Source organism: Porites lutea, chromosome 7, assembly GCF_958299795.1.
Source record: "Porites lutea chromosome 7, jaPorLute2.1, whole genome shotgun sequence".
Classification (NCBI taxonomy): domain Eukaryota; kingdom Metazoa; phylum Cnidaria; class Anthozoa; order Scleractinia; family Poritidae; genus Porites; species Porites lutea.
Window position 1 is genome coordinate 23,092,509 of NC_133207.1, and position 21,316 is coordinate 23,113,824.

General features: G+C 38.5%; 1 protein-coding gene across 2 annotated transcripts; it reads right to left on the reverse strand.

Annotated features, from left to right (window-relative positions):
• Positions 1-3,123: 3,123 nt before the first annotated feature.
• LOC140944895 (serine/threonine-protein phosphatase 4 regulatory subunit 3A-like) lies at positions 3,124-19,549 on the reverse strand. Of its 2 annotated transcripts, none has more exons than XM_073393999.1 (16): positions 19,279-19,549; positions 19,110-19,165; positions 18,922-19,020; positions 18,038-18,664; positions 16,019-16,096; positions 13,116-13,187; positions 11,888-11,932; positions 11,260-11,376; positions 10,697-10,748; positions 10,489-10,559; positions 10,006-10,108; positions 9,279-9,437; positions 8,023-8,192; positions 7,565-7,710; positions 6,356-6,578; positions 3,124-5,687 (listed from the first exon to the last, which is right to left on the reverse strand). In XM_073393999.1, the coding sequence occupies exons 1-16, from the start codon at positions 19,418-19,420 to the stop codon at positions 5,586-5,588; spliced, it is 2,262 nt and encodes a 753-aa protein (XP_073250100.1). In that variant the 5' UTR covers positions 19,421-19,549; the 3' UTR covers positions 3,124-5,585. The 2 variants fall into 2 exon arrangements, with proteins under 2 accessions (XP_073250100.1, XP_073250099.1); XM_073393998.1 differs by having other exon boundaries at positions 6,356-6,581.
• Between the last annotated feature and the right edge of the window lie 1,767 nt (positions 19,550-21,316).

The following is a 21,316-nucleotide window of genomic DNA, read 5'->3' on the forward strand; positions in this document are numbered from 1 at the left end:
TTTTGGTTACGTAAGAGAACCCAGTTAACAAGAAAACAGGCTATGAAAACTATTAAATTGTGTTTTCACGTCTGGACCAGACAAATTTGGTTGATTTAACGATTTTATGAGGAAGAGTTCCACTTAGTAGCTATTGTTGAAGGAGTGAAAGAATGAACACAAGCACGAATGAACGAATGGTTAAATGAATGAATGAATGAATGAATGAATGAATGAAATGAAATGAAAGTATAGCATAGCATAGCATGCATGGCATGGCATGTTATAGCACAGAATCTATCCTATAGCATAGTATAGAATGTCTTATGGCATAGCACAGTATATCATAGCACAGCACAGCTAGCATGGTATAGCCTAGCATAACATATATAGCATAGCAAGGCATAGCAAAAGTACGGTACAGTATAGTACAGTCTATCTTCATTGCACCTTACTCTTGTTTGAAGAACTTCTATGGGGGAACTACCACTTCTTAAACAACAAAAGACGAGACTTGTCTCTTCCCTGCAGGTCAGTGCTAATCTGACTGATTCAAATCTCTCTCTCACTATCGTCACTGCACCTTGGTTTTATGGTATCCAACATGACCTGCAAATCCATCCGCTTGACTCGGGTTAAAGCTTGCGCATGTGGCTGATTCTGATTGGCCAGGGAAGACTTATTTGCATAAAAACCTTCGAGTTGTTTGTTTTCCCAAAACAATTCTCTTTCATTAAATTTCATTTCGTGGTCTAGGTTGTTCAGTCAATACTGAAACAAGGCGAGCAATATAGAAGTCACAAGGCATCAACCGCTTTTCCGTAAATCGATTACAGACGTGACTGCAGAAAATCCAAAGGGGCATTTTCAAAATATAACATGTAGAAACCTGCAAAAGTCACAACTGAAAACAACATCTGAAAATCAGGAGACAAAACCACAATGATAAACTAACCTTATCCAAAATAAAAGATATCTTCTCCATGAGTTCGCTGGAAAATACTAGAAAACAAGCCAACGGCTGTGTCAAAAACAAAGATAAAAGTGATTTCCTGGAAATTTACAGAAGTTATCGAGAAGTAAACCTTGAAGCATGCAAGCATGCCGTAAACCCGTAATAACAAATCCAGTACCAACGAATCACCTGTTTTGCAGCGAATTTGTGACTCTAGGAAATACCCATCAACCTCCTGCTGCGCTATATATCAACCTCTTGATCACAAGTTAAATTAGCTGGGAATCCTTGTCCACTCCAATACCACGTGAAATATATACTTTCCGAAGGAAACCCAAGACACTAAATAAAATCCCCTTTACCATTTTTTTAACCCATAACAAATGCTATGCAACTGAAAATGTTTTTTTTTCCATCGCCCATAGATATTTTTTATCAATCAACATTCTTGCTCGCTGATTGGACAAGAGCTATATGGTCATCGGAGTATATGGACCATGGAACTGTTGGCACCAATCCACCATACGTAAGAACTTATGGAAACTGGTACATTTACCCATAATTCTTAGCGCATGAAAACCCTAAAATTGCCCATAAAAACGCGCAGAAAAGTTTTATAAACTTCAAACCTAGGATACGCAATGTTGCTATCGCAGGGACGAATTTCGTCAAAACAAATATGACTTTATGTTTAATTGGCGGTGTGTTCGAAAGGAATTGTGGTATATAAAATGTATAGCTGGCCGCCATCTTTTTCCGTACGGTGGATTGTTAAGAACTGAATGACTCCTCGCTCTGTCTCCTACTGGTAAGAGTGTCCACAAGGCTTAAATGCTTTTAAGATTTCAGATTCGTACAGAGTCTTGAATTCTTGAAAAAGTTTTGAAATTTGCCCTGCAATTTTACCCCACCTAAGCGGGTTACCTGACCTGTACCTGGGGTCCCCCACCTCCATGTAAACAGGCCCTAGGAGAGGATAAAGGTCCTTCATGGTTCGTTGCTTGAATTTAACAACTGGGCGACAATTCTACACGTTCTTATACTCTTAGAAACCATAGAAATAGCGTAAAAATGCTCAAAAATTTAAGATGAAGTACGAGCCGCAGGTGAGTGGTTTCACCACAAAGTTTTGAACATTTCTATGGTCTAAAAGTGCACACACCAGGAAAAATTGTTGTCTATCAACATTGCGAATTTTAAAGGATAAAATTGCCTGGAAATTCGTGCGTCAAACACTGATGGAAAAAAGCTCCATACAAAACTAAAGACCATAAAACTAGCCTGTTCACAGGCTACCATAAAACCTGTAGCTGGCTTGCTGCAGGTGCAAAAATATTTGTCGCGTATCTGGAGCTCTATTCTCTCCCCTCTCTCTTTTAGTAAATGATCCTTTCCTAGTCAGCGGCTTTGCCTAGTCCCTGTACGTCAATGCAGTTCAGTGACGTAACCGAGGCGAACGGGCGGGAAACTTCGCTCGGACCACGTGACCCAAATGCATTAGCTGCACGGAATAATGAAGCCCACGGTCGAGGCAAAGAAGACATCAGGTGGTGCCCACTGTATGTCACGTCTTCGTTGACCATCCGAAAAGCTTTATCTTTCACTGAGTAACTTCAGGTCCAGATAAATTCTTAGGGGACCTTTAGGGGATTAAGGGTTTTTTCCCTCGAGATCTCGGCACGTTGATTAAACGCAACAAAAATCGACTTTTGAGATTACACAAGCCCGATCCCGGCTAACCGGGCGGGGAGTCTGCAATAGAGAGTTTGAGCTTCACGTATACGGCAAACATCTGATTCAAGCTGAGAATTTATCGAAATAGAAAGTGAGCAGATAAAAACAGTTCAAAAAAGTTCATCTGGGTAGGGATAATGAACAGTAAACGACAAGTATAGGTGAAACTTGTTTTGGTCACGTGTTACAAATTTACGTTCGCCGTTTGACGTAAACGTGATGCTTTAAACCTCTCAAATGTTATCACGCTCGCCGGAGCCAACCCAGCAACTGGTCATGCGAACTGTTTCAATCTCTGTTATCATGGTAAACACGAAGGCTCCGAGCAGGTTTGCTTCATGTAAAACATGGGTAAAAGTCACTCGGCAAAGTAAGCTGGTCCCGCTCAAGTGATCAACCCCTTAACTAGCCTCTCTATTCACTAAGGAACTACGACAAAATAAACCAAGCAAACATATCGATAACTCTTAAGTCCAGTTTAATGAAATACTTTGCGGGATATAAATACACTAGTTTGACAAATAGAGGCGTCATCTACATACTTTTCGTTTTAGACTACTTTCATTGAAAACACCTGCCATCTGTAAAAATACTTCTACGAGTTGTTAACTTAAGAACTAAAGAATCCTTTCATAAAACACGACGAATACCCACAAAGTATAGAGAATATATATTAAGTTAAATTCACTCGGTAATCCCGTTCTACAACCCAAAGGAATTTCAGGAATGTTTGGTAGCTTGTCTTTTAACCCTTCAAGTCCCAATAGTGACCAACAGCAAATTTCTCCTAACGATGTCCATACATTGTCATGAGATTAGGTTATGAGAATTAATAAAATGATCACCTCAGAGAAAATACTTTGATCTTTTATCAATTTCTCTTAACTAATTCTTAAAGGAAATGTATAGAGATCAGTTTGGAGAATTTGTATGTGGATATTGGGGCTTAAAGGGTTAAAGAATCAAAACTGCATGAAGGTGAATACGGCGTGCATGAACGAAAGATACAAAGAAAAGGAAAATTCACTCATAAACTAAATAAAAATCGCTTGGCAAAACTCGACTTAAAAATTACTCTTGGCTCATGCGTGTAATGATTCCTATTCATTTACTGAATTAGTCATTAAAGGGAAATGGTCTTAGGATTTTATGATGGATATGTCAGAGATTTGGCTATCAATACTAGAAAGATTATTTAGAGCATGAAATTTAAGGGGCTAGACGTAGTTTCTTAACAGGTTTTTTCACTGGAAAAAAAATCAGTTACAAAGTGTGCCTGTGAAAGCAACAAACTACAATAGAAGGTGTAATCGTGACTGGTGATTTGCACGCAACATAAACACCCCCTGCTTATGAGGCTAACTGTTGCACAGAAACTTCTAAAGCAAAATGCAAAATAGCGAAGGTCTGGTATTAAGGTAATCGTAATCAAAGGTACTATTTCGAGGATTTCAAATTTACAAAGAAAAAATCTGTACACAAACTCGGAGTTAAAAATGTGCAACTGAGTTACGCTCGATTGCAGGCTTAAAAACATTTCATGACGGCGGGTCAGCTGTAACAATTCCCCTGAAGGTGTCAAGTTATAAGTCTATGATGAATAATTTAATGTCTAAAAACGTATTATCTCTTTATCATGGAAATCATTCTGGGGCGGCTTGATCGTTGGTTACTGTTTGAGGCAATTCAGTGACAAAACGCTCTTACGCGACACATGCGCAATTCCACTAAAAAAAGAGTACAAAGTGATGACGAAGAGTTCTAAGTGCTCAACGGACACTAAGCTCACGCAGTCACGCGCGAGATTCGTGGCTCACTCGCGCGATTTCAAAATAGACAGTTTGCTTGCAAGCCACGAGGTTTGAAAGGGTGCGTGTCTTTCTACCGAGAAAGAAAGTGAAGAAGTGCAGGACTAAAAGAAAATAAAGGTAAGTTTATACAGCTACTTCGAGAAAGGTTGTCAAAAACAAGTGCACGTGACAACCCTGAAAGGTAATATGGGATATGATCAATACACCGTTCCTAACGAATGTAGCTGTCGAACCTACTTTTGTTACTTTCCTTTAGTACTCGCGAACATATGTCTGTGGCCTCTCGTGCCATTCTTTCAAATTTCTTTGGAGAACAGGGCAGACAAAACCACCCACAATACCTTTGGGGATTGTCGCGTACACTTTTTCCGACAACCTTTCTCGAAACAGCTGTAATCATCACGAGGCAGTTTATCTCTGAAATGCTTGCAATTTGCTGTAGTTTTTGGATATGATTGTACATGTAGTTATTTGTTTACCACAATATGAATATATTGAGGCCAGCCTCATAATGTTGTCATTGGTTCCCAAGTATAAACTTCTTTCGTCATGAAGATTCCCATGGGTAAGGGGGTTAAATCTTAAAATATCCAAAAATTTTATACCACTTTAGAAACTGAGGGAGAGGGATGCATATTCGGTCATAATAATTTAAACACACTGCACATTTGCACTTCTTAAGGATACTTTTTGAAGTCATCAATCTTATGTGGAACTGCCACAAGTTGACAAGACTAAGAGTGTCCAATTTTCACATACAACAAGAAGAAAAATATTATACCATTTGCATGACAGCCAATAAATTATTATTTGTTTATATTCACGCTAATCAGCCCCAACAATGTAGTTAGAATGTGAAAAATTAAAAGAAATTACTTTAAAATGAGGCCAGTAGAGGTAAACAAAACAAAATAAAATCCAAAAACTACAGCATGTGCACAGTGATCAAGCTTCCCAGGGGACATAAAAGCTCAACTTTGGGGTATCTTTATACTCTGGATACATTACGATGGACATATGACATGACTGGCGTTTCCACTCCATAAGGCCTGCTATGGTAGCCATGGTAACCTGTACCTGCCCCCTTAAGCCCATGTAAGCAAATGCTAGGAGGCATTTAGTCGAGCTCTTTTGGCGGGGCTGGTGGTGGCATCTTCCTCCTCATCATCTTCTTCATCATCAGGGTAATCGACAAGGCCAATTAATGGCTGTTGAAAGAACAACAAATGGCTTTGTTACAAGTGTCTGTGATACTGAATCTTCATATGAGCTGGCTCTTGCCAACAAATGACATAACACAACAAAATAATACAAAAGAAGGAATAGACGAACAACACTGAAGATTAAAACAGACTGAAATCGTGGATTTTGAAAACCTATTTGCAAGCATTTTTTTTTCGCTATCTGCAATTTTGTTAATTATTCATATATGTTGTATAGCAAATCAAGAGGAAGTAATTGAGTCACATGAACACCTCTGTAAGTTCCAATGCAAATCAACTGGGTTGACAAAGTTTCAAACAGAATCATTTAACTTTTGTTACAAACACTACACACAGCTAATAAGTATTCATTAACTTTTGATTCAGATCTCTACACCTTGCTTCATTTCACAAACAGGATACAATATTCGCAAGAGATATACAAAGCTCCCACTGATATTTTGTCTCGAACATAATATGTTTGGTACACATGTTTGTTTTCTATGAGGCATACTTTAAAGTTGTTATTAGATGTTAATCTTCAGCCCATTGTTTTGACAGTTTATTCTCACCATTCTGAACTTGAATATTATACAGCCATGACTACACTAAAAGGGGGTTTGGTTTTATTGATGATTCCAACTTACTCGTGTATAAATAGCTACCACACTTACCCGCTTGTTGTTGACAATTGATTGAGCTGGCTTTTCACTGACAAAGGATTTTCTACTCTTAAACACAGAATCATCTGAGAGGAGATCATTCTGTTCCATCATGACATTATCCTCTCCATTTTCATCTTCCTGATCAAACCAATGTTCTTCTTCCTCTTCCAGCGTGCGCACATCTCGTCTGAACCGGCTGTTCACATGAATGATTCCATGGTTCATGCCACCTCTGCTGCAAGTCCAAGTCAGTGAAATACAGTAAACACCCGCATATAAGAACCTGTGGATTAAAACCCTCCCGGCAGAAATTTGCCACCTTAATACCCAAAAATACAAGAACCTGTTTAGTCAAGCAAGATCAAGCAGGTTTTTATATGTGGGTAATGATAAACAATTTAACCAAGGAATGTAACTTTGAGATTGTAAATTTAAGTATAATGAGAACATACTGTATGTGTACCAAACTGAATATAAATTCAGTAATCAGTTGTGTTAGAGTTATAATAATACTATTGCAAACAATATTTTTTTAAGGACCAAACCCAGTTTTTGTTTTATTTTTCTGCTAATCAACAATCTATTATCTCCTTCATAAAAATTAATTGCCAATAAGAACCCCAAAATACAAGAAGCTATTTTGCCAGACTTAAAAAGTAGGTTCTTTTATGCAGGTGTTAACTGTAATGTCACAAAGACCAAGTACATCATCATCATCTACCAGCATCACCCATTTGACCAATAAATTGCCAGGTAGCAAATGTCCAAGACACACACAAGTGAATAGTCCAAACTAATCTAGACTGTTCACAATCTAGTATTTTTTTGTAAGATCTTCCAGACTGAGTGCTTAATAGTATAATCGGCCATCTTGCTTTCACATGTCCCGAGGGGGAGGGTGTCGACTGACACTCATCCCCGGGCTAAACTTGGAACAACTGAAACCAAGATGGCTGCCCGTAACACAAAGCACTCAATCTTGATGATGTTACAGAAAAATAAGGGGACTGTGAACAGTCTAAAAATATTCACAAGGTTCAAAAAACTGAAATGATGTCACTCATCTAATTACAATAATTATTTACTCTGTTTCCAGTTAACCCAGGATTAACACTTATCATGCTTGTACCAACTTGCCAATGATTTATAGGCACAAAAATGATCTTTGTTGAAAATAGTGTTGGCATCCTTAAAAACCAGATCTGCTGACAAACATACCTTTCAAGGATTCTGTTATTCTGTTTTCTGTCTTTCTCCTGTTCATCCCTCTGCAGAAGCCCTTTAAATGTACTGACATAAGTGACATCTTTAAAGAACTCTGTGTACTTTGAGCAAACATGGGTACACAAAGTCTTCATATCCTCCTACAAGAACAATTGAAAGGGACTCATAAAAAATTTGATACCCTCATCAACGGGAATTTCTTCTGATGAAGAGTTCTTCCTTTGATGTCAGATCAAAACTAGTACTTTCTACACTTCAGTGATATTTCAAATATAATTTGAAAAATTTATTATAAAATACAAGCCTCCAACCGCCTAAACTACCGTCTTCAACAGATGAAATGATTTGAAAATGAAAAAATTCTGGAATATAGTGTGATAAAAATAAAATATAACAAACTTTTATTTACAATCACTTATCATAATCATGTCTTATTGATATTTCATACTCACCGCTCTGATAAATTCAAACAGTTCTACAATGGCTGAATTCAGCAGATTGTATCTTTGCCCATTCTCTTTAAATGCACAAATTACTGGATCAAACAGCTGGCCCTTGACAATGTAGCGGTTATAAAACTCATCCTTAAGCCCCACTATTCTTCTGAGAAATCGAAGTGAGTCTAACGAAGGGAACAGAAAATGTCAATGTTAAAGTTAGCAAACATTTTTTTCTCATTTGCCAGTGTACACAAAATGTTACATGAGCGCTGAGCGGGAGGAGGAGGGGTGGAAGGGGAGTCAGCTGGTTACATAGACCAATGACTTTCTGTCAAATAATAAGAAAATGAAAGGTCTATGGTAAAAGTCCCCTTTTACCCCGCCCCCTCCCCCCCGCCCCACTTTTAGGCCCATCTTCCTGTAGCCATGGACTAGCATCCCATCCAGGGGGGGAGTAGCAATACTCCTGGGCATGCTTCATGCTAAAGAAACTGGGATAAGCTACGGCTGTTTGAGCCTTTGGTTCATTTGCACCTTTACGATAAGATACAATACAATAAGTTTATTAACATATCCCAAATTGGGATTTTCAAAGTTAATTTACAATCATCAGAAGAAACCTCATAATAACAATACTCTTAAAAAACTGCTACAAGTTATCAAGATGAACTAACATAGATATGATCCTAAAAACATCACATAAGTCAAAGTATAGATGCCCAAAGTTCCCTACAGGCACAATGTTCAATGTTCACAATAGATCAACATTCAAGCTGTTCTTAGTATCCTCGTTTAACTTATTCTATAATACTATTGCACGATAGAAAAATGATCTCTGCGCAGTCAAGGTTCTCCAAAATGTAGTGTCCAAGTGATTCTTCTGTCTGGTATTAACAAACTGCATACAAACAGCACAAATTCACCTCTTAATTGACATTTTCTTTGCTGTCACCATTATGGTTGCTTATAATAAACTCTCTAATGACCAGACTAAGACTAACAATCCTAGTTCCATCTCACAACACTTCCCCTGTTCTGGTTCACGTGGGATGCAAACAAATGCACACAGCTGTTAGAAGAGAGTAGGGGACATAGACTCCAGACCTGTGGTCAACCTTTCATGGGCTGGGTGGGTAATTGAGAGGTTGATATCAAAGGATGCAATTCCTGTTTCATTCCCTGTCACAGTGTTGATTCACTGTGTAAAATTTAACAAAAATCACGCAAAGAAAATGAATGTCATGATTTAAGTAAAAAGGTAAACTTACTTAACACCAGGAACTTGTGACGTGACTTCATCAGTACTAGCACTCTTCTGAGGAGGTCTTTATTTATGACATAGTTTTTTATGTGATATGTGTGATGCTCGATACAGAAGGTCAAAAGTTCAAGGATGTGTCCAAGTGTCACACTGTTAACATAGTCATCTGCAAAAAATTGAGAGAATGGCTCATCACAGATACCTTTAACAGGGTCCATACTACTGAGAGACTTGGAAATTCCAGGAGTTTTTCAGCGCAAAAATGAAGAGACATATGGAAAAGAGCTGTACCTGACTTTTGATTAAATCCTAGTAAACAAATTTCCTTGTATTTTGTTTCTGAAACTAAAGGATACTGGGACTTTACATCAACAATCACTGACAGCTTTATTCCATGAACACCCTCAAAACAAAATTGCACATTTTACTACCAACAAAATGCTCTTAACAGACCACCCTGCACTCTTGTAAACAAAGTCACCAACTTGAGGCTCAGATTGATAAAATAATCAGAATAATTCATACGAAACCTTCCAACCAAGCCTTGGCGTGAATGGTCCAAAATAATCTTAATTTTCCAAAGTCAGCAGGGTCTATCCCTTCACCAATGCCAAACCAATCAATAAAAACTTACATTCTAGGAGTTTTCCTGAGAATGGGTAGAAACAGGAGGATTTCCAAGGAGGTTTCCAATAGGCCAGCCACATGTAAAGTAATGATCAGTGACTATTTACCTTTGCTTGGCTTGTCATCACACGTCGTAGCAAAAAGGGGTGCTGTCAAAACGTGCATAGAGTGTTTGTAGAAGAAACTCAGGAATTCAGACTTCTCCATTTTCTGCAGAAAAAAGAGCAGGGTATCATTTTTAGACGCTATTCTCAATTGAACTAAATTAGGGTGGCCAATCAGGGCTATGAGCAGACTTCTAAAATAATTGTAAAGGGCTCCCTTCTCAAGAAATATAGCCCAACCACGGTAGTGTAAGTGCTTGGTGTAAAATAAATTTTCTCTTTTGAGCTGCACTGTATCTTTCATTGTCTTCACAGCCATCGTCTCCTCATTCTCCCAATGCTGGAATCCGGAAATGCCCTAGTCTAGAATAAAAACTGCACATGATGAGTCCCAGAACTCACCATAACTATTTGTAACAAAATCACTGTTGTAAATGCCCATACAGCAGAGCAGCCAAACATTTATCTGTCAAAGAAAGCACTTACATTCGCTCCTAGGGCCATGTTTTCTGGGTCAAGTAATGTTCTGATCAGCTGAGAGAGTTGATAAGCATTTCCTACAATGAAACAAAACAAGTTAGAACATACTTTGTGCCCTCAAATTTTATGCAGAGGTAAGAGTAACAGAGGCTGATAAATAACAACAACAGCAACAACAACAAAAAAAATAATAATAATCTTATCAACCACTGACCTGTATCTCCATCACATATCATGTAATCTATCATATGATTAATAAGCATGTCCTAAAGAAAGAAATCCAATAAATAGAATTACCCAGTTAGAAAACATAACAATGGCAATGACTTACTACTGAAATTAAAGGTTTATAAATATCGTGAAAATGACAAAATCCCTGTGTGTAAAACAACAACAACAATAATAATAATAATAATAATAATAATAATAATAATAATAATAATAATTATTATTATTATTATTATTATTATTATCATTATTATTAACTTTATTTTAATTGAATCTGACTAAGTTTTTATCATAGATGGGTTCTTGGGTATAAAGAGACACCATTAAGGACCGGACATGTGATGCAACATTGCACACCTTGTAACTTGTATCTATAATTTGTGGGTACATTCTGTTCTCCTCTGTCTCCTACTTATTAGGGCTATTACCTGGCAAAGTACTGGTTCAACAGGAGAACAGTCCGCATTTACCCACAAAACATCCAGCTTTGACGCTGGGAAATCTGGGAACTACATTGCCTGCCACAAAATGCACAGAAAAAGTACTCACTTCTTCTTGTGTTTGTGCCTCTTTCATGATGAAATCCCTCACAAGGTAAGGACTGATGTCAACAACCTGGGAGAACATTTCTACAGATGCCAGCCTGTGCTCTTCATTGTCACTAACCTGCAAACCAAGCATCACAACATGACTGGAGCTTAATCCTGTTTATGAGCCATAATATTGCTACTTTGACTCTTCCTTCCCTGGTTCCCACACCTGGCTAAGCGAATGATAAGTTAAATGCAAGGTTACCACTAGCAATGTGTTGCGAGCAGAAAGGAGCTCAATAACTCCAATAGACCAAGGACTTTACACAGATGTCACCTTTGCAACAGAGATTGTAACTCCGAAAATTGATCTCTTCAGTAGCAAGAGATGATACACCCGCCAAGCAACAGCCAGCCAAACTAGGATTTATCACCTGAGGTGAATCTTTAACCTTCAACCCAACCGCCAATTACCTTCACACCCCGTAGATAAAATTACACAAGTGTAACCCTGAGCATTTTATTTTTCAATTTCCTCATGGATAAAGTAAGTTCCCAATCACAAAAACATCAGTATATCCCATGATAGCATGTACTTGGATGCTCTTTTCTATTATCCTACTGGAGCTTAGTAAACCTATACTTACAAGCAGCATTTCTAGGGCAGGAAGTAAACCATGGTGTGTAAGTGCCTGAGGGAATAACAATACAGAGTTAAAACGTTATAATTGATTACCTAAGTTACTATGCCTTCTATTTGTGCTTTTCTCTGGAAGGCAATTGAAAAAAAACTGGCGAGAATGGTTGAGATTCTTATCTGTAACTCATGTCTTCAATGGTGATTTTAGATGTGCCAGACTTTACTGGGGATAAATGATGCAGATTTGTTGGAAGTGAGCTTAGATTTTAAAACTTTTCAGAGAGATGAAGAGTGGGTTTCAGGCAGCACAGTATAAAGTGACAATGATCACAAATTCAATCGATGCCCCAGAACCACTGCATACGCTGACAAGTTCCCAGTTGTCTTCCTGGCTCTCTCATAAACATTATGAGGTAAGCCTGTGGAAGACACTGGCAAGCAGTGCTGTAAAAGTTTCCCCTAACCATTCCATGACCGCCTACATATGATGAGCTTACTGGGGACAAGTCAGGTGCTTTGGCAGATTTGGTGCAATGCTATCAGCCTGGCAGCCCTTCCTAGCTGATATACAACTGGTGAAACTGCATCTCACTAGTGCAGACAGGGAGCTTGCTTTCAAGTGGTGCAATTTGCATGGGTCATGCAAATGGTGGTGATGAGTCATACAAGTGGTGCATCGATGAATAACATACTTAATACTTAATGTATGAAAAAGAGATAAGCGGCATGATTCCTTGTTCTATAAACTAATTGCTTATTCAGGAGCAAGACTCTTTAAACAAAATAAGGTCCAGGATATCAGCAATATAGGTACTAACACGATTGGTCTTACAGCAGCATTAAGTCTTGCTTGCTTGAAGATTAGATCGAGAAATGAGGAGGCGATTAATTCTACACAAAACAGGATTTACTCGCTAAAGGTTTTTCACTTCCTACTTCTGGATATTTTTATTTGTTTCGGAATTGATTTAGTATGCGTCTTAGCTCTAAACCTAAGCTTTCTTCGCAAAACATGCGTGGCTTCAGTCACGCAACGATTCTTATTCCCAGTTTCCACCGTCTCCGCTAGGAATGCCTGGGACTAGAATGGCCTTTTTGTGTACTAAATATGAAGGGAAAAAAACGGCTTGCAGATTATGAGCCTCGCTGCTTATGCAAGTGAGACTAAATAGGGTAATATTTTATTACTATTTAAGGCATTAATTGTTTGCTAAAATGAGATGATTTCTACAAACCTTAAAAAACTCATCTTTCTGGTGAAGTTGAAAGTGTAAAGAGAAACCAACTAGTTCTTTCAAAAAGATAACCTGCAAAAAGACACGAATTTGTTAGACATCAATGGACAAATGCCACTAAAGGTCCTAATTTTGGGAGTTTATTATGTGACCTAGACTCAATGAGTTTAACATTTTGTTCTCGTACAGGAAGATGTGAGGACAGAAAATATCATCAAACATTGTCATCACAAGGAAGTTAATCCACTTATCGGACTGGAACAATCATTACAAATGAATGACCTGTGACCTTGTATGGGAAAACGTACACTAATGGATAAAACAGATGGCTGAAAATGGGAGGAAAATGGATTTGGAAAGTGTTAAAATGGTATTCTAGGCCAATTGAATGGCTTAGAACGGGAGAACGGCAAGGAGTTGAAGGGGAAATAAGGCAACAAGAAAGAAAATTTATAAATTTAAAAAACTTAAGGTATATAAATAAACAAAACAAAATTACAATGACTAAAGAGATGACTAAACGTAACGGAAAAGGAAAAAAAAAGAAGAAGAGAAGAGGAAAACAAGTTCTGCCCGGAATCAAACTCTGGACCTTGTACACGCCAGGCTGTTTCATTACTACTATGCCACGTGAAACACATTGCCAAGATGTTGATAATACTTTATTAAAAGCCTTTTCCCCAGAACTTCCGCCAGTGTGCCCTGTATAAAGTTGATTGAGCCCCATTAAACATGAATTCAGAGATACTTTTCAGAAGAATGACTGCTGTTTTGACGATGGAAACCTAACGCCAATGCATTTCATCGCATTAAAGAACAGACGCCCAACTAAGCTGATACAGTACAATCTTGTCTACAAGCAAAACGTGTTTTGTTACGTTGATTTTTGCTCATATCTTAAGGCTAATTATCTAAAATCACTTCCATTTGCTCTTAAAAGTGCTTTTGCATTCGAAATTCATCGCAAAAAGCACTCAGCGACTCTTAAAACGACTGCAAAAAGACCAAGCACTCTGGTCACTGACTTGATGGGAAATCGCTTTCAGTCGAATGTTCCCTAGAAACAAAAAATGTGCCGGGATAGCAAACTACTGTATGACGCCATGGCGGACACCATCGGATACGTATAGGCATAGATGGGCGCTGCGAGTTTGCAACTCTCTATGATCCACGCACAGTTTGAACTGATGTTGGTGATAGCCGTTTAAACAGCTTGTTATTTTTTTGCCATTTTGGAGACTGCCATTTTTAATGCTTTCTGGGATCAACTACAGTCTAACCTCTCCTTACAGACACCTCTCTATTATGGACAGTTCGTTTGATCCCAGAAATGCCAAAAATCATACATTCCCTGCCAAAGCTCTATAATATGGACACCTCTGTAAAGTGGACAATTGGTTCTGTCCCCTTGGTGTCCGTATTAAAGAGGTTTAACTGTAAACGGATAGTGTTTGCCATTGTGTGGTTCCAGAAAATATCCAGACCCCCACGACGGAGGGAATTGGAAATTCCAGGGGGTTGGGGGGGGGGGGGGGGGGGTCAGAGGCCCAGGAAATTCCAGAAGGGAGTGGGGTTGGACCATAAAATCACTTTCCAAAGGGTCAACATCATTTCGTTTTCGACCTGAGTTCGAACATTGCTTCTTACCGACCTGGTAGATCATTTTTAGGACATAAATAACTTGAAATATATCACTTAAGATTGTTCCTTTGATCTTAACCAGGTTTCCTTTCTTCCAAGAGAGTTTTGGATGTAATTTCAAAGGAATTAGACCGACCACAACTCGTTTTATCGCATGCTCATGTATTCGGCCGCCATTACTCGTTACCAGTCTCCCTCAAAACATTAACGCGTGCAACACATCACGTTGCGTCAGTCGATCGATCAGTAGAGTGGCAATTTTGCCTCACGAAGCACAAGCTATACATTGTAACCATTTTAAAATGTAGAGTTTTTATTCTCCTTTTCATTTTCCCTTGATTTTGTGGTTGAAGGTGTGGCATGTTCATGATCGAATTCTCGCTGAAATGGTGTCGATTTCACCAAACATTTATACGGCCATCGCGCATCATGTCGCGTCAGTCGATCAAAAAGCAGTAAATTGAACTTGGTTTCCCTTCAAGATGCAGGGGGTATTCATTGTTATCATTTCAGAATTCAGAGTTTTTATTCTTCTCTTTGTTTTGCATTAATTTTGTGGTCATAAGTTTGACTTGTTTTGCATTCCCGCACGAAATGGCGTTAATTCCATCAACATTACACTCATGAAGACGAATAACAAATCGTAAGCTTTCCCTGATTCAGGTAAATGCACAAACATAACGGACTTATGAACTTTCTCTGTTTCATTTAAAGTAAGAGATGAGTAAAAATTGCGGATCAGGTTACTTTGTGGTAGTGTAGTGTGTTTTAATGTTGCGAGATCACTCAAATAAATGGAAACAGAAGCATACAAGCTTCTGATGGAAACCTTTGCGTACTAACCATAAATGGCCTCATTCTTCTATTTTAATAGTCTCTCTTTGTGAAAGTGAACTTTTCCAGAGGGTTTGGGGGATCTTTGTCACACTTGTGGAAATTCCGAGGGGGTGGGGGGTCATCAGTTCCCGGCAAAAATGGAAAATCCAGGGAGGTGGGGGGGTCCTAAGTGACATTCCCTCCGTGGTGGGGGTCTAGCTATTTTCTGGAACTACACATTAAAACAGCTTGCTATATCAATCTAACCGTTGGCAACTACCATTTTAACAGAATGGGTTAAAACAAAAATGGCTTGTCTAACAGATTAACGGTTTTAAAACATTTTATCGGATAACAAAATGGAGATCTAACGCTTTCTGCCGTTTTAATGGATAGCTGTTAGTGTACATTTTCCCATGTGAGGTCACATTCTAATAATATTGTACCAGTTGTTTCTTTTTCTCTTCCAACGTGTCTTCATCAGCGAGTTGCAAAAACATGTCTGCTAAAAACTTTTCATCATCCTGTTAAGAAAAAAATTAAAAGCCAGTTGAATTTCTATAAGTAAACACTCCATACCCAAATAAGAACCAGTATCAAAAACATACGTAATCACAATTCCCAATAAAATGCTGAACACTCAGCTACAATTTGTGTTTTAAATTTCATGGAACATTCCTGCACATCTGTTTAAGGGGCTACGGCATGCTATTTGCTCTCTTTTAAAAATAAGCTGAAACATGTCTTCGCTTAAAATAAATTTATGGTCCATTTTCGTTACTTAAGACTACATTAAACATTAAACAGTTTCAGTGCCTAAATTTTAGGCACTGAAACTGTTTCCTGTTCTCTGTTACTACTGACGGCAAGGATGAACGTGGACTCAACAGCAATATGCTCACGACATGGCCCCTGTAAACCATACTTAAATAATACAGCTATTTTGAGAAAGGTTGTCGAAAAAAGTGCACGCGACAATTCTGAAAGGTATTGTGGGTGGCTTTGAGGACACTGTTCTTCAAAGAAATTTGAAAGAATGGTACGGGAGGCCTCGGACATATGTTTGCGAGTGCTAAAGGAGAGCAACAAAAGTAGGTTTGACAGGTTCAGTCGTTACGAACAGTGTATTGATCATATCCCATATTGCCTTTCGGGATTGTCGGGTGTGCATTTCTTCTGACAACCTTTCCCAAAGCAGCTGTATATAAAGCAGACAGCTGGACCTGGTCTACGAGGATGGCATTAACTATTTAAGACCTTTTATCAATGGCCATCCTGGCACCCTAACCTCAGCTGTCTATAAAAATGTTTAATCCTCAAGCATTGAAAAGAAATAGTCATAAAAGTTGAGGGTGAAAGTGTTTAAAGGATAAAGAGAGAAGATTTTATCGGTGATTTTCAGATTTGCCAACATGGTAACTGTGGAAAATGCAACTTTCACAGGCAGTCCACAAAGTTCAAAGGCTTTTGCAACAACCCTTTGTTATTAGTACAATTTTTTTGGTAAGTTCGCAGGGACACAGGGTAGTAAATTGAAGTACAATGAACAATGATCATATCCTGTTAAACAAAGCCTTGTGCAAATAAAAAAAAAAAAGAGTTGAGACTAACATCACATTAGTATAGGACTTCCCACAAGTACAGTACAATACATACTAAAAACACCAACAACTTTGGTTTTGAGGCAGTGTTACTTACAACTTTCAAAACAAGCCACCATATTTGTGAATGCACCGAAGAGTATGTTTCACCAAAACGGAATAGGAGAAATTTTCAGATTTCATTTTAACTCTAAAACTGGATTGAATTACAACTGGTCCAAATATCTTTCGAGGAAATGACTGTTTCAATGATTTTGCTGAGATGCACATTGGTCATACAGTGCAGCTAACACATGATTGTAAGAAATGTCAAGATAAACAATATTTTTTACTTTTAAAGACAAAAGAAATGTCAATAGCCATTTCTGAAACACCTGTGCATGTGATCAAGTGTAGTTTTAAGGGGTCTAAAAGTTTAGGTCAACACACAACATGATGACCCTGGGAAGTAACACAAAGTTACAGCACCAATGCGTGAAATCGTGATCACAAACGTATTAAAGTCAAACCAAACTGACCACAATTTCTGTAACAAAATACAAAGATTTGTAATTTGATATTCTGACAGAAAATTCTAAAATAGGCTGAAGAAACTTGCAGGATTGACTGAAAGTTCCATCAAAATTTAAACAGATCTTAAGAAAAATCCTCCTGGTTTATGTACAGGAAAAGCACTGATATATTTTATCAATTTTAATTTTCTTACTGTCAGCCGGCGGAAATGTGAAAACTATGATTTTTGACAATGGTTGGTGAAGCTCAGATTTCAAATAGAAACGTAAAGAACGTCGTTTGATTCTTCCTTAACAACAACAATTTTTACTTACTCGGGCAATTCTTTTGAAAATATAAAAGTTGACCCACCTGCAGATGTGTGGCAATTTCTATCCTATTAAAAAGTATAAACGAATGCACTGAAGCCAGCATATTGTCATCAAAAACCGAAGGAGGAGGAAGAATTACGTCGGCGATGTACTGTACACGATACGTTTGATGAATCTTGTTTATAATATCCGAGTTCGTTATAGGAATGATCTCTTTGAAGTTCGCGCTCTCCTTTAAAAATAATCTATGCCGTTGTGGGGCCGGTTTGCCAGGGTCGTACTCCAGACAGCCAACTACATCGAAGACTAAATCATCAGCCAACATAATCTCGAGCAACGAAGGCTTGTTCATAAAAAACAATGACTTAAAAATATCATACAAATGGTGAAGTCCTTCTAAGTTTTCTAAATCTTCACAGATGTGAAACAAATCCAGCAGTTTCCTGATGTAATTGTCTTGTTCGATAGCCAGTGCTAACTTTTCTCGACGAATCGGTGAGGGTAGAACACTGTTAAATAACTCGGCGATTTCGTCGAGTTTACTAAGTTCGCAAGCGGGTAATTCAATTGGGCCTGTTGAATCCATAACTTCCTCAAATCTTTCTTCCGACTCATCGTCTTCGGGGATGTCTTGCGTGATGGTAACAGATGGATCTTTTCCTTGAATCTGTCAAAGAGAATTAATTTAGCACGCTACTGTGTAGAGTAGAAAAAAATCGATGTTCAAGAGACTTGATTTTCACTGACAGAAGTGACATTTAATGATTTCGTAAGAGTTTGTGGGTAGGCGATAGATTTGTTAAATACCAAACAAATGCACCTTTCACTTTTAAGTAACGTTCTGTTATACAAGCAACTCATCTCATAACCTAAGTTTTTACAAATCAAAACGCGCGTATTCAAGCTATCGAAGAATGAGCCTACCTGACAAATTTTTTCCCAAATCTCATCGCAGCCCGCTTTCTCTTGAAAACTAAGTGCTAGATCGTAGTTGTCGCCCTCTGACCACACAATTAGAGTCTCCTATCGTGAAAAAAATGCAATTACCATTATAACAGAACCTTCACGAAAAACCAGCATAATTTCAAAAATACTAAAATGACGAAATGTACCTGTTGTTTCTGATAGGCAGTGTGCGGCTGTATTTTTGACTCGAGCAGAATTGAACCTGTAAACGAAGCAACCGGGGTGAATATACAACAGGTTTTCGGGTTTTCTCGAAAAAATAGCCATAATAAAATAAAACAAGTAACAGCAGCGGACAGAACAATCTCCACAAACCGTCTTCTTCGGATCGAACCATGATCGACATTCCCTGTAAACGTTCAACGTACGACGAAGACACGTGCCCCGTACCACGGTCATCCCACTGCCGGTCTTCGTTTAATGTATATAATTTAACACGGCGCCTAGTGCTCGCCATAATCCTGGCCCACTAATATTTTAACGCAATGAACGGTTCCCGCATCGTCCACCATGAGAAAATTACTGTCAATGTCCACCTTCAAATGTGTCCGCCATGCTGTATTGCTCTACTTTCTGCAAGGACCATCAAAACATTAGGGGGCGACCGCAAAATAGTGAAGGGGGTCCCAGAGTTTGAGTGCACGGCGCCATTTTCGATATTTCCCGCGTAAAATTGAATTTCTTTCAATTCAAAAATAACAAAAATGCTGTTTCTTTTCACACGTTATGCTTTACAAAACCCTAGCGTTCAGTGTTTCGGTTTTATTGTAACCTTTTTAGCTTTTTTTCTTCTTTTTAACATGAAACCAAAAGCTCAAATACAAAAAAGCAGGGGCCTGGTGCATGCAGGGTTTTTTTAAAAAAATGCCATAACGCAAAGTTTTGATATTGTTATGTTTTTGTCGATACCTCAGAAACGCATAATCTACATTGTGTGTTCTTATGTTCATGCTTACGCTTGCCTTACCACCCCCACGTATTTACAACTGATCAAAACTGATAGAGGCTAGAGAAAGGAAGATAGATGACGTCAGGAGAAAATCAGCTCCTGATGACGTCATAACGCACGGCACATGACGTCATGTGTGATAAAAATATTCGTTGACTCCGATCGTCACGAATTTCCGATGGGACTTTTTACAAACATAAATCATCTATGTAAGGGACTTGTCAGAAATTAGCAGGGGGGGAGGGGGGGTGGGAATTTTAAATTTTGGTTCGGAAATGAGTTGACCCATCCCTGCAATGGGAGTGAAATTTTCTAACCCTCCCCTTGACCTTGGCCTAAAATATCATGACCCTCCCCCTCTTGCATAAATGATAAAATCTAGTTCTTGCAATACACTAGGGTGAGTCAGTATTATGAAAGCTCAAAATATATTTCTAATCTGTTCTTTGTAATGCCATATACATACATTTTAGATGACAGAATTAAGAGTCCGACCCTGATTCTGACAGCTGATCACTCGACTCTCCTATTTCTCCCAGGTTTTTTTACAAAATAAAGAGCTTCTTTTTTCTTCTGTGGGTGAGCCTCAACATGATCACGGACACATATTTGCATGACCCTCCCGCTTTTAACGGCCCATTTTTCATGACCCCTCCCTTTTCTGCAGTCTCAAAAAGTTGTGACCCTCCCTCTGTTTCCACTCCCCTCCCCCCCTGCTAATTTCTGACAAGTCCCTAAGCAGAAACAGCAGAGCGTAAAAAATGCCCCCTTTTTCAAGCGTCAGGTATATGAAAGAGCAGGGATTTCACTGGTTGAGGTATGTCTTTTCGATCTGTGAAAAGTACCAAAAGGGATAAAAGATGTATTTTAAAACAGTGAAAAAACTCTAGAAAACTTTCTTGTTTTTTGATTTATTTATATTTAAAAGACAGTGCAGTTACAGGATGCAAGGATGCAAAGATGCAAAGTTCTAAACTAGGTATATGAAAGGAAGAAGGCATACGAAAGGGATGCCTTTTCTGTGAAAAATGGTAAATAAAAGGGTAAGAGGTTGAGCTCGGGACGGAACCTCCCCGTATAAAACGTCATTGAGTGCCCCCCGGACAAATACCCAACAGAGGGGCCAGCATATCATACAATGATTGACGGCAGTGCCCGACAAATGCCCGAGGGTCGGAGATATAAAGGCCTGGAGACTGTGACTGAGTCATTAATTATTTCCGGGATTCATTTGATTAACTTTTTTCGGAAGTCCATGGCATCGTCAGGAACCTTGGCTCCTTGCTTCAAAGAACAATCGGGAACATCCGTTCGATTATTCTGCCCTCTCAATTATAAGTGGGATATATTCCAAACATTTTTCTATTAGATCGGAGAGCAGATGCTGAAACGGGCTAATGACGT